This window comes from Notamacropus eugenii, chromosome 1 (genome assembly GCF_028372415.1).
Source record: "Notamacropus eugenii isolate mMacEug1 chromosome 1, mMacEug1.pri_v2, whole genome shotgun sequence".
Taxonomy (NCBI): domain Eukaryota; kingdom Metazoa; phylum Chordata; class Mammalia; order Diprotodontia; family Macropodidae; genus Notamacropus; species Notamacropus eugenii.
This window is the reverse complement of record NC_092872.1, coordinates 150743501-150756264: the sequence shown is the minus strand read 5'-3', so window position 1 is coordinate 150756264 and position 12764 is coordinate 150743501. Positions and strand designations below refer to the sequence as shown.

The 12764-nt window shown below is 38.7% G+C and overlaps 1 protein-coding gene across 1 annotated transcript in view; it reads right to left on the bottom strand.

The window, feature by feature from the left end:
- TRPM1 (transient receptor potential cation channel subfamily M member 1) overlaps positions 1-12764 on the bottom strand; it is a 102742-nt gene that overhangs the window by 59946 nt on the left and 30032 nt on the right. Inside the window, exons 11-15 of the mRNA XM_072616462.1 lie at positions 11033-11206; positions 9392-9526; positions 8218-8268; positions 5846-5986; positions 4616-4645 (exon numbers count right to left, since the gene is read on the bottom strand). Of these exons, the coding sequence (XP_072472563.1) occupies positions 4616-4645; positions 5846-5986; positions 8218-8268; positions 9392-9526; positions 11033-11206 (531 nt within the window). The remainder of the gene's footprint in view (positions 1-4615; positions 4646-5845; positions 5987-8217; positions 8269-9391; positions 9527-11032; positions 11207-12764) is intronic.

Below are 12764 nucleotides of genomic sequence, written 5' to 3'. Positions count from 1 at the left end.
GGTCCTTTGTGCCACAGACTGGGAGCCAAGCACAGCCCTGCCGCGGCACCGAGATGAGCAGATCCGAGTGGGTTTCAGGGACGGGATCTCCAGCCGCAGCGCGGGTCCCTCCACCCACAGGTGACGGGGGTCGGTGAGAGGGTCTCTTTGGCGGGTGGAGATGGGAGTGGGGTGCCCCCATAACTCAGGCCCCCTCGGAAGGCAACGGTGGAGGCGGGAGCAGACCAGGGCTCCCCAAGCAGGCAGGAGCCTGGATCCATTGTTGAAGGTCTCTGCATAAACCCCCTGAGGGAACTGAGCCCGTGAGGCAGCCCTGCCCTGACCTGAGCACCTGAACTTAATCTCACATTGAATAGCAGCCCTGCCCCCGCCCAAAGCCCTGAGGCTGGGAAGCAGCATTTGAATCTCAGACCCCAAGCACTGGCTGGGAGGATCCGGAGGTGAAGAGGGTGTGAAGAGAATATTCAGAAGTCAAGTCACTGGCTGGGAAAATGCCCAGAAAAGGGAAAAGAAATAAGACTATAGAAGGTTACTTTCTTGGTGAACAGGCATTTCCTCCCTTCCTTTCTGATGAGGAAGAACAATGCTTACCATCAGGCAAAGACACAGAAGTCAAGGCTTCTGTATCCCAGCCCACTCAATGGGCTCAGGCCATGGAAGAGCTCAAAAAGGATTTTGAAAATCAAGTTAGAGAGGTGGAGGAAAAGCTGGGAAGAGAAATGAGAGACATGCAGTCAAAGCATAAACAGCAGGTCAGCACCCTGCTAAAGGAGACCCCAAAAAATGCTGAAGAAAATAACACCCTGAAAAATAGGCTAACTCAATTGGCAAAAGAGGTTCAAAAAGCCAACGAGGAGAAGAATGCTTTCAAAAGCAGAATTAGCCAAATGGAAAAGGAGATTCAAAAGCTCACTGAAGAAAATAGAATGGAACAGATGGAGGCTAATGACTTTAAGAGAAACCAAGAAATCACAAAACAAAACCAGAAGAATGAAAAAATGGAAGATAATGTGAAATATCTCATTGGAAAAACAACTGACCTGGAAAATAGATCCAGGAGAGACAATTTAAAAATTATGGGTCTAGCTGAAAACCATGATCAAAAAAAGAGCCTAGACATCATCTTTCATGAAATTATCAAGGAAAACTGCCCTGAGATTCTAGAACCAGAGGGCAAAATAAATATTCAAGGAATCCGCAGAACACCGCCTGAAAGAGATCCAAAAAGAGAAACTCCTAGGAACATTGTGGCCAAATTCCAGAGTTCCCAGGTCAAGGAGAAAATATTGCAAGCAGCTAGAAAGAAACAATTCAAGTATTGTGGAAATACAATCAGGATAACACAAGATCTAGCAGCTTCTACATTAAGGGATCGAAGGGCGTGGAATAGGATATTCCAGAAGTCAAAGGAACTAGGACTAAAACCAAGAATCACCTACCCAGCAAAACTGAGTATAATACTTCAGGGGAAAAATTGGTCTTTCAATGAAATAGAGGATTTTCAAGCATTCTTGATGAAAAGACCAGAGCTGAAAAGAAAATTTGACTTTCAAACACAAGAATGAAGAGAACCATGAAAAGGTGAACAGCAAAGAGAAGTCATAAGGGACTTACTAAAGTTGAACTGTTTACATTCCTACATGGAAAGACAATATTTGTAACTCTTGAAACTTTTCAGCATCTGGGTACTGGGTGGGATTACACACACACACATGCACACACGCACACGCACGCACACACATAGAGGCAGAGTGCACAGAGTGAATTGAAGAGGATGGGATCATATCTTAAAAAAATGAAATCAAGCAGTGAGAGAGAAATATATTGGGAGGAGAAAGGGAGAAATGGAAAGGGGCAAATTATCTCTCATAAAAGAGGCAAGCAAAAGACTTATTAGTCGAGGGATAAAGAGAAGTGAGAGAAAAACATGAAGCTTACTCTCATCACATTCCACTAAAGGAAGGAATAAAATGCACAGTCATTTTGGTATGAAAACCTATCTTACAATACAGGAAAGTGGGGGATAAGGGGATAAGCAGGGTGGGGGGATGATGGAAGGGAGGACTTGGGGAGGAGGGAGCAATTTGAGGTTGACACTCATGGGGAGGGACAGGATCAAAAGGGAATAGAAGTAATGGGGGACAGGATAAGATGGAGGGAAATATAGTTAGTCTTATACAACACAACTATTATGGAAGTCATTTGCAAAACTACACAGATTTGGCCTATATTGAATTGCTTGCCCTCCAAAGGGAAGGGGTGGGGAGGGAGGGAGGTAAAGAAGTTGGAATTCAAAGTGTTAGGAACAACTGTCGAGTAATGTTCTTGCCACTAGGAAATAAGAAATACAGGTAAAGGGGTATAGAAAGTTATCTGGCCCTACAGGACAAAAGAGAAGATGGAGACAAGGGCAGAGAGGGATGATAGCAGAGAAAGCCAATTGGTCATAGGGGCAATTAGAATGCTTGGTGTTTGGGGGGGGGGAGGGGACAAAAGGGGAGAAAATTTGGAACCCAAAATTTTATTAAAATGAATGTTAAAAGTTAAATAAATTAATTAATTTAAAATTAAAAAAAAAAAAAAGAAAATGTCTGGGGAGCAGAAGCATAAACCAGAAAGTGTGAGGTGAGAAAAACACCTAGCCCTTCCTTTCAGAGTTCAGGCTCTGTCAGGACTGAACCTGGTTCCACTAGAGCCTAGAACTAGTGCCTTATGTGAAAGATGGTCTTGGGTCTTGGGTGATAGATTTGTGCTTGTAAAGGGATTTCCCTTTAGCACAGACGTGAACCTTGTCACTTTCTAACTCAAATCACCTTTAGTAGTTCCCTTCCTATCGCCTCTGGGATAAAATATAAACCACTCTTTTTAGTTTTTGAAATCCTTCCATAATTTGGCCCCCACCTATTTTTACAGCCTTTATGTACATTATTCTTCTGCATTCTCTCATCCAGCAAAATTGGCCTCTTCTCTGTTCTTTTTGCTCGGAATCATGTCTGTGTCTTCATGCTGATGGTGTTTCCTGCCTGGAATCCCCTCCCTCCTCACCTCTCTCTCATAGAATCCCTCTCTTCTTCCAAGGCTGTGCCCAGTCACTTATGTTTCATATGACTCCTTTCCTGATCCCTCAATTGCTGGTGCCGTCCTTCCCATTTGTTTTATTGTCCCTGTGCTTATTCTGTTTAGACTTAGTCTGTATTTTGTTGTCTTTTTGTTAGATTCTAAGCTCTTTTGAAGAAAAATATTGTTTCATTTCACTGTATTTTTATCTCCAGAACTCAAGCTCAGTTCCTAGCACATGTTGTTGAGTCATTTCATTCGTGTCCACCTCTTCCATTTGGGGTTTTCTTGGCAAAGATACTGGAGTGGTTTGCCATTTTCTTCTCCAGTCCATTTTATAGATGAGGAAGCTGAGGCAAACAGGATTAAGTGACTTGTTCAGGTTCACACAGCTTGTAAGTATAAAACTGGATTTGAACTCATGAAGATGAGTCTTCCTGACTCTAGACCCAATATTCTATCCACTGTGCCACCTAGCTGTGCTTCCTGGCATATAGGAGCCACTTAATAATAATGTTTGTTGACTGATCATTTCTTTTCCCTCTATCTTGTTTGCGTTATTATTTTGTTTAGTAATGTTTTGTTTTGTTTTTGAAATATGTGGAACAAAGGTTAAAATTAATCCAGAAATCTCCTAGTGATCATGAATTCCAAACCTGTTGGCTCTGAATCAATGGTGGAGCTAGTTCCAGCAGGCTCAGGAGAATCAATTTTTAAATTTTCAGGGTGAACTTTTATACCTTGGAAACTCACAAATGCTACAAATCAGAGGTTGGGTTTTTGTTTGTTTGTTTTGTTTATTTTTGTTGATTATTTCTGCTTAAGAATAAGTGACGTTGAAATGTTAATAATACAAATTAAGTCTGAAAGTGTGTGGTACCTATTCTCCAAGAAAAAAATCTGGTTGTTAAATATTTACCAACATATCCTTATTCTGAATTGATAATGTGTTTTGTTTTTCATTTACCCCTTTAGAACTTTCCCCTGCTTCCTATTTCTAATAATGGCAATACTCTTTTAGTGACACAGTTGATTGTGGAAGCACATGAATTTAAAGAATTAGCTACCATGTTTTTGCATTGGTTGGTTGGGAGCACAATGCTCAGAAATTTCAGCACTACAAAACCACATTGCTATTAGTGCAGTGTTTTAGTCATTTTATTTGGTAAACAATTTCATTTTAATTCAGACCCAAACACTTACCTTGAGAATTTAGCACAATCTTTTGTGTTAAATGGCATTCTTAAACCAGTAAAAATACATTTTGGGTGTTTGAATTTGCATAATTTGTTCTGCAATTCCATCTGCTTCTTTTATAATAATAAATAAACAATGTTCTGTTCCTACTCTTTTGGTATAATTCAGTAATATCACCTGATTAAAAAAATTTAGTGAGCAGATCATTTAATAGACTTTAAAAAAACTGACTGAAGAGTTCATCAATAGCAATGCATACATGTTGGTGGACAAAATTTATCATTAAATGAATATAAAAGCACCAAGAACATTGGACAGCAGTGTTTTAATTAACCTCTTAGTCTTGGAAAATCCAACTCACCTCCATCCCTAGAAGTTTAAGGGCCTTAGGCTGCATTAAAAGAAACAAAAAGTCAATTAGTTGTGATTAGAATTATCTCCTAATTAATTATTTTTTTCATATGCTTAATGTCTTGACTTTTACATGACAGACTAGCTCAAATTGATTAGATATTGTTGTAATTTAATAAACGCTTCCTTTCATTGATATTTTATTGAAACATCAAGAAAAAAGAGAAATGCTTTAATCTCAGTATATCACTGGAAGTCCTATAAGATTTCAAGAAGGCCTCAGATGCAGGGAGAAGTAGAGAGGTCACAGACGTTAACCTCATTGACACTGATGGCCATGTTTGTATACGAGGGTTACACTCTGTGACAGTCTGCCTTCCTATGGTGGTAAACACTGGTGCTTCTTTCTAATTAGAAACATGCCAGTTAGGAAAAACTACCATATACGAATGTGCACATAGGGTTCTACTGTCTGATGTGGTTTTTACATTATCCTAATCTCTCTTTGGGCAGAATGTCTCTGATTTGCCCCTGTCCCCTCCTCCTGTATTTTTCAGCCTCTCTTCCCTGTCCTTTGCTAGAACATTCCATGCCCATTCCTATGATATGGGAATGCATTGACAATTCCCCACAATTTGTCTACCTATGAAAAAGAGTTGGGAAATCAATCCGATTTACCTGAATTAAAACCTGTTCCCTCCTTATAAAATCTATGGTCCTCCCATGCAGTCACGGAGCAGCTCGACTGCAGCATTTGCCTGCCCTGATGTAGAGGTGTCAGCATGCTCCTATATTTTTCCTTTACTGCCCCAGAGCCTTGGCATCTTGTTCCTTGCCAACCAGATATCCTTCCCTTTCTGAGTTAAATTATTCCATGGTATTGACTGATTGTTCTAAGCTTTTACTACCTTGTTTGAGTTAATTTGCATGGCATGGTATATACACTTAATAGATTTCTCACTAATCTCCTAAGGCACCAGCACAAAACATTATTGCTTTGGTTTATAGACAAAACAGAGGCAAAGAGAAGTCATGGCTCAATGACTTAATGAATTCATACAGGTGATTATCAACACTGTGATAACAAGCTGGAATGTAGTATGTGCTATAACAGTCTATCTGGCCCACTTTTACTTGGATATCTTGTGACTCAAGAAGAATGAGAGTTAAAAGGAATATATTAGCGAACAGATTTCGAGTCTAACGAGCCCTGACTATGGCATCATTAAATTATTCCTACCCTCTTTGGTCCAAACAAGTTGTTGTATAGGGTCCGAAAACTCTTCCGAGTGTAGTTGCAGCGGTAGGCCCCACCCATGAGGTATTCTAGTACAAGACCAATATCTATCAGGCTAATGTGATAGTCTGGTGGAAGGTTTCCCTGTAAGATAAGAAATTTTATTTGTATGGGGTGTGTGAAGAAAAACAAGGCAAAAGCTTTATGGAATGCATGCCAACTCACAGATGCAAAGTATCACCCTAATGATATCAGCTCTGTGGTAAACATTAGCAGAGGGGGCAAAGAATAGCTCATTTATTTCTATACTAAAGCTGACTTCCTGTATCCTACCTCTGAAAAAAACAACGGATCAAACTGTTGTAAGAAGAGAGAATTATGGATTTATTAGCCACCTGCAGGTAACAGAAGAGATCAGTATTCACTCAGATGATGTGAAATGAGTTTTTACAGATTTGTCTGTAGCAAACATGTGTATCATTTTGATAATATATCCTAGGATGTATTCCTTTCTAGGTTGTGCTCCTGACTATCTCCTCCTCGACCTTCTCTACAATGTACCAGAAACTTCTTCACCCTGAAGGTCACTTTAGCCCTGGACTTCCCACATGGAAAGTACTCTCTGCTCCTCAGACCCCTTACTCTGATTGGCTAATTCCTCTCAAAACCTCCATTTTAAGGAGGCTACCCATGTCTTTACTCCTTTCTAAGCTGCACTCCTGACTTTTCTCCTGGACTTTCTCTCAGCTGGATCCTTTCCTCCTCCCCAGAAGCCCCTTGCGTGCTGATACTAAACTTTCTGCTTACATTTGTATTACCAGCTCTTAACATAGTACGTGGCACATACTCAGCACTTAATAAATGCTTGTTGACTTGATTTTCCTTCATCCAAGTATGGGTCAGAATTATTGACTACTAAAATAATACTTCTTTTTAGCTAGTCTCCATGATATCATGTTATCTAAGCCACCCTGTTTTCCTTTCAATAATTTTCTATGGCTGAAAATTTTCAGAAATGTGAATTCTGAAAGGGCAGGGACTTTTCCATTGTTGACTGTGTCTACAGGACCTAGCACAGAGCCTACTTAAGAAATGCTCATTAAATTCTGAATGTGAATGACTGTGTAGAGATTATACATTGAAAATATTCTTCCTTTATAATATGACCACAGAGAGTATATACTGGGAATAGTAGATATAAATGCAATCTAGTGGGAAAAATGCTGGAATTATAATTAGAAAGCCTGGGTTTAATCTGTTAACAATACATATATTAGCTGTGTAAACACAGGCACGTTGCCATTCTGAGTCCCAGTTTCTTCACCTCTAACATGGAATTAATAATACCTGCATGGGGTTTTAATGAGGAAAGTGATTTGTAAACATATATTCTGTATATGTGAACAATGTGAGTGAGTTTATGAACATTTTTAATGCATTCTCCATCTTTTAACTCTGGGCAAATTATGTCACCTCTTTGCCTCTCAGTTCCCTAACTTATTAATAAGTACCAAACTAGAAAACATATAAGGCACCTTACATCTCTTGAATGATACCATTTTATGTGGGTGGATTTATATATTAAAGTAAATTATAGAGCTGTTTTTAATCAGTTACCTTTCTACCAGAGACTTCATTCTAGTTCAGTGATTCACCTTTGTGTTAATCCAACCAAATCCTCTAGCCTTTAGTTGCATGAGAACATGCCAGAACAGGGTAATAGAAAAGAGACAAAGAAATGAACACAACTCCAAGGAAAAAAATAAAGCATAAATAGATGAGAATTACTATCAATGAAAAATAGGAATGTTGTCAAAGGATTTAGAGACAAGCAGTTGAGGATAAATGTCATTTCTGATCCCATTGTCAGGGTAGCCAAAGATGACAGAAATAAAGCTTGTAGCCCTTGCCTAGGGATAAGGGAACTGAAGTGAATGGGTGTGACAGATGAAAACAGAACAGTAACTTTAGGAATGAGGTTTCTAATATGAAGAAGTGTTGAATGATTGAAAAGATTCAGGTCACTGATACTCAAGAATTTTAGATAATGAAAGCTGGCATTAGTAACAACTGGTGGTATCTGGCCAAAACCATACAGTCAATCAAACTCTAGCTTATTCTTTCAATCAACCAGTCAGCAAGTATTCATTGTGTGTACTAATGCCAAGTAACATATTCCTAACTAGTCCTTTGTAGTTTTCTGTAGGTTTTTTTTTAATGTGAAAAGATGCTTAGGACAATTGACTTCCTACCCTGTTGTTGCTATATGTCTTCTGTGCCTTAAATTCTGAAATTTGAGTTTGTTATTGAAAGAAAAATATCCATTTTGTGTAAAGGAACATAAATTACTAAGGAGTATAAAATAATGAACTGACCTTTTTCACATCCCTTACAAGCAAATGCAGTGTGTTTGGTGGGCCCAGCCTCTGAAAGACAACCATCCAGCCATTTTTAGTGTATTATTTCTTAAACTCTTAAACAAAAATCCTAAACTACTGGACCATGAATTGTTCTAATCCTTAAGTATCCCTCATTATTAGGTCACTGTCTGTTTATATATTTTATGGTGCTGTCTCTGTCTCATAATGGTAAACAAATGCTAAATGTGTAGGAATTCATGTTAAATAAAGAACAAAATTATCTACAAGGGCAAGCTATAATGTGTGTCCTGATGAGCTGCAGAGAGAATGCATTATCAATACTTTCTTCACCTATACTCTGCTATATTCAACTGTGATAATGGTGAGAATAAAACTATAATTAAAAAACAGAATTATGAAAATATACATTCTACAAATAAATGAAAAGTGTTCCACTTAAAAACTTTCCTAGTAACTCTATGGTGCTCTATGCAACTAAAGAGTTTCTATGGTTTTCCTTATAACGCCATGGAAAAATGGGTGCCCTATGGAGCACATCCCCTTCTGCCTGGTGTCCTTGCACAGTATTAATAATATATTGAGTCAAATATGGGGATTTGTTTTGCTTGACTATACATATTTGTAATGGATTTTCTTTTTCTTGCTTTTTCAGTTGGTTGGGGAGGGGTCAGTGAGAGGGAGAGAATTTGGGGAAAAAAATAAAATCACCTTAAAAATAATATATTGAGCTAAATTCTCTTGGCACATATAGAGGATTCATTGTATGTGTTACCCAAGTGACTTGCAATCAGTAATAGAGAGTCTAGAACTTTCCAAATGATAACTAGAGAGAATTTGGTTCAGTAGGTTCGTTTTTAAATGGCAAGAATGTATTAAAGAATTGTACCACAAGCTGAACCATTTCTGTGATGAATGCCACAAAAACAATCTCATTTAGTCACTCTTCACAGAACTCTAGCCTAGAACCGGGGCTCTACCCCCAATTCTTTGTGTGGACACACTTATGCTTAGGCATAGCACACCTATAATGCTCGAATGCCAACCTAATAGAACAGTCTAGCTATTCAGCTGCTTATCTCCCTATTGAAATACCCTCTCCCACACAAGTGTTTCTAAGTCCTTTTAGGCCTTAGGCCTTCACTCCGCTCCATATGCTTTGCATACTTACTGTGTTATAAAGCTCTTCTAGTCGTGGAATGGTGAGAAAGTGCTGCATGTTGACTCCATTTTCAATAAGAAGTTTCACAAAGTCCACCCTATCTAAGACCAAAGCATCCAACATGGCTTGCTCTAGAGAATTCACCTATGGAAAGAAGGGGATAAACAAATGAGGAATTCAACAGGTATTTATTAAACTATGTAAGGTTCTGTGTTGAGCACAGCAGATACAAGGACAAAAAGTTCCTAACCTCAAAGAGTTTACATTCTCCTGGGGGAATGGGATGGGGCTGGTAATATCACAGCCACACTTGTGAGCCACAGTAAGTAACACAAAACAATTTCGCAGGGGATGAGAGTGCTAGTACCTGGGCAGTCAGGAAATCTAGGCATCTTATAGGAGGCATCATTCAACTAGTCAACAAGTCTTTATTTATTGTCCTGCCCTATGTTCTACTGTGCTAGGTATCAAGGAAAACAAATATGTGCTGAACCTAGAGTCAGGAAGACCCGAGTTCAACTGTGACCTAGACACTAAATTGCCATGTGACCCAGGGCAAGGATTATGATAGCTAACATTCGTATGGAGCTTACCATATGCCAGGCACTATTCTAAGCACTTTACACATATCTAGTTTGATCTTTACAACAATCCTGAGAGGTAAGTGATATCATTATCCCCATTTTAAAGATGAGGGAATTGAGGTAGATAGAGTTTAAGTGACTTGCCAAAAGTCACACAGCTAGTATGTGTCAGAGGCTGGATTTGAACTCAGGTCTTCCTGATTTCAGGTCCAGGGCTCCATCTACCTGCGCCAAATCACTTAACACCTGTCTGCTTCTAGCACCTATCTCCCAGGGTTGTTGAGAGGATAAGATGAGATAATATTTGTAAAGTGCTTTGCAAAACATAAAGCATCATATGTAATGTCAAGAGTTAATAAATGCAGTGAAATAATCTCTATTAGCCAGAAGCTTACATTCTAACAAGGCGACACCTGGTCTGTGCCTTGGAGGAGGGTAGGTGTGGAATGAAGCAAAGAGGGAATGAATTCCAGACATAGAGGACCTAAGGAAAGGGGAAACAGAGGGCATTCAGGAGAAACACTGGTCCCAAAGGGAAACTAGCAACTTTATGGTTGAAGCTATCCTGTTGCCTAGATTCTTAAGTTACTCTCAGACTGATTCTAATTTCTTACATTTGGGCAATAAACACACTATCTCAAAGGGAGAGAAGAAGGATAACTCATTTTTCTAACACATAGCCTAGTCAAGAGGTTAAGTCTTTACTAAAATTTAGATTAATAAAAGGCCTTGGTTTAGAAACCTGTGAAGCACTCTCCCTTGGATCTTCCTTGTGCTGATAACATTGTAGCATAAAGGTTAGTGGATAAACTCTGGTTCTTTCAGTTGCTAAACTTAAACCACAGTACAATATATTCCAAAAGTCTTAGTATAGTTCTAATCTTTTGTAGTCTAAAACTACATTAAGATTTTGGGACACTGTATAATGAGAATACAAATTTTTCCTCCCTCCAAAAAGCTGCATTTCCTTTCCTCATCTGTAAAATGAAGATTTGGGATGAGATAAGTCCCTTAAAGTTCTAACATTCTGACATTAATAAAAATCTGAAAGAAATTGTTTACATACCCAGTTTAAAAGCTCAATCTTTCGTGGATCAGTTTCTTCTTCTACTTCTTCTTTGACTTTCCCCTTCTTTTTGCCTTTTCCTTTTCCTCTTCCCCCCTTGGCTGGTGCAGCAGTTGGAGATTTCTTTTCCTTCTCTGGTACTTTGCTATCAGGAGGTGCCAGGCTTCCTAAAGGCTACGTTGAACAACAGACGTTTGGTTAAAAACATTTGCTTCCTTCCATATCAAGTTGTTACCTCCTTTATGAAGGCTTTATGAAGTTGACATTTACCCAAAGGAAAATTTAATGGCTGTTATTAATTCCACACTGTTCATGCTTAACACACATACATAGTCAGGATAGATTGATCTGTCTGCTACCAAATGTGCTGCAAACTGGGAACCTGCCTATTAACACAGCTTACGTTTATAACATATGGCAATTTGCTTTGTTTTTCCCATGGGCAGTAGTTGTATGTATTCAGATTGACATCACATTTTTATTGGCATGCATTTACACAAAGGACCACTCTTACAAATATGCATAATAGATGCTAATTTTCAGCCAATGGGATAAGGTATGTAAAGCACTTTGCAAACCTCCAAGTACTATACAGGTGGTCTCACAAAGCTTTAGTAGTTGAAATGGTTTAAAATTGAACTAAGACTTTTGGGATGCTCTGTATACAGGGAGGTAGAGGGAATTAGTGGATAGAATGCTGGCCTCAAAATCAGGAAGACTGGGTTCAAGTCCTGCTCTGACACATATTAGCTGTGTGAAGGTCATATAACTTCTTGGTACTCCAGGCATCTCTTTAAGTTGCAGAGAAGGGGCCAGCTTGCATTGGCAGAGGAATTTTCCTTATCTGGAAGTTCCCTATACCAATAAAATCATAGGTCCAATCTATCATCATCGTCGTCATCATCATCATCATCACTTTCTTATTTCTATCACTGGCACCACCATTCATCGAGACTCCCATGCTGTAAATTTTAGTGTTATCTTTGGTTCTTCCACTTCCCTATGACTAATTATTTTACCAGGTCTTTTTGCTCTACTGCTACAATAACTTTTAGATCTACTCTTTTTTCCCATTCCTACTGCCAATTCTCCAACATACATTGTCATGGACAACTGCCTGATTATTGTAATAGCTTCCTAAAAATGATGGGTGCCTTCTCTTCTGATCTATTCATATTTCTGCTAAGGAAGATGTCATAATATCATTCCTTTTTCAGAACCCTTCAATGGATACCTATTGACTAGCGGTTAAAGTCCAAACTCCTTAGGCAGTCATTCAAGGCCATCTTACCTCTTTCCAGTCCTACGTGATGTTAGTTCCATATTACTACCCTATGCTACACCCATCCTGGAACTTTTGCCTGTCCACATCTTGTATTTTTTCCTTTTTTTTGTCATTAATTACATGCTTCCTGATGCCTGGAATACCTTCACCCCAATCTCCATGGTTTGGAAGGAACCTCCTTCCATATCAAATTGTTACCTCCTTTATGAAGCTTCCAGTTGCCCTAGGTATCACTGATCTGTCCCTCTTCTAAACTGTCACAGAGTACTTTGTATTATTCTTATTTATTTCAAATTTTCTATTAAAATTTGTATTATTGTTGTATGCATGCACTTGTACTTCTTTTGCACATTGTATTTCCTATTACAATTACATTATCACTATATACATACATTTCTTATTTCTCAAATTAAATTATAGATCTCTAGAGGTCAAGTACTATGATAT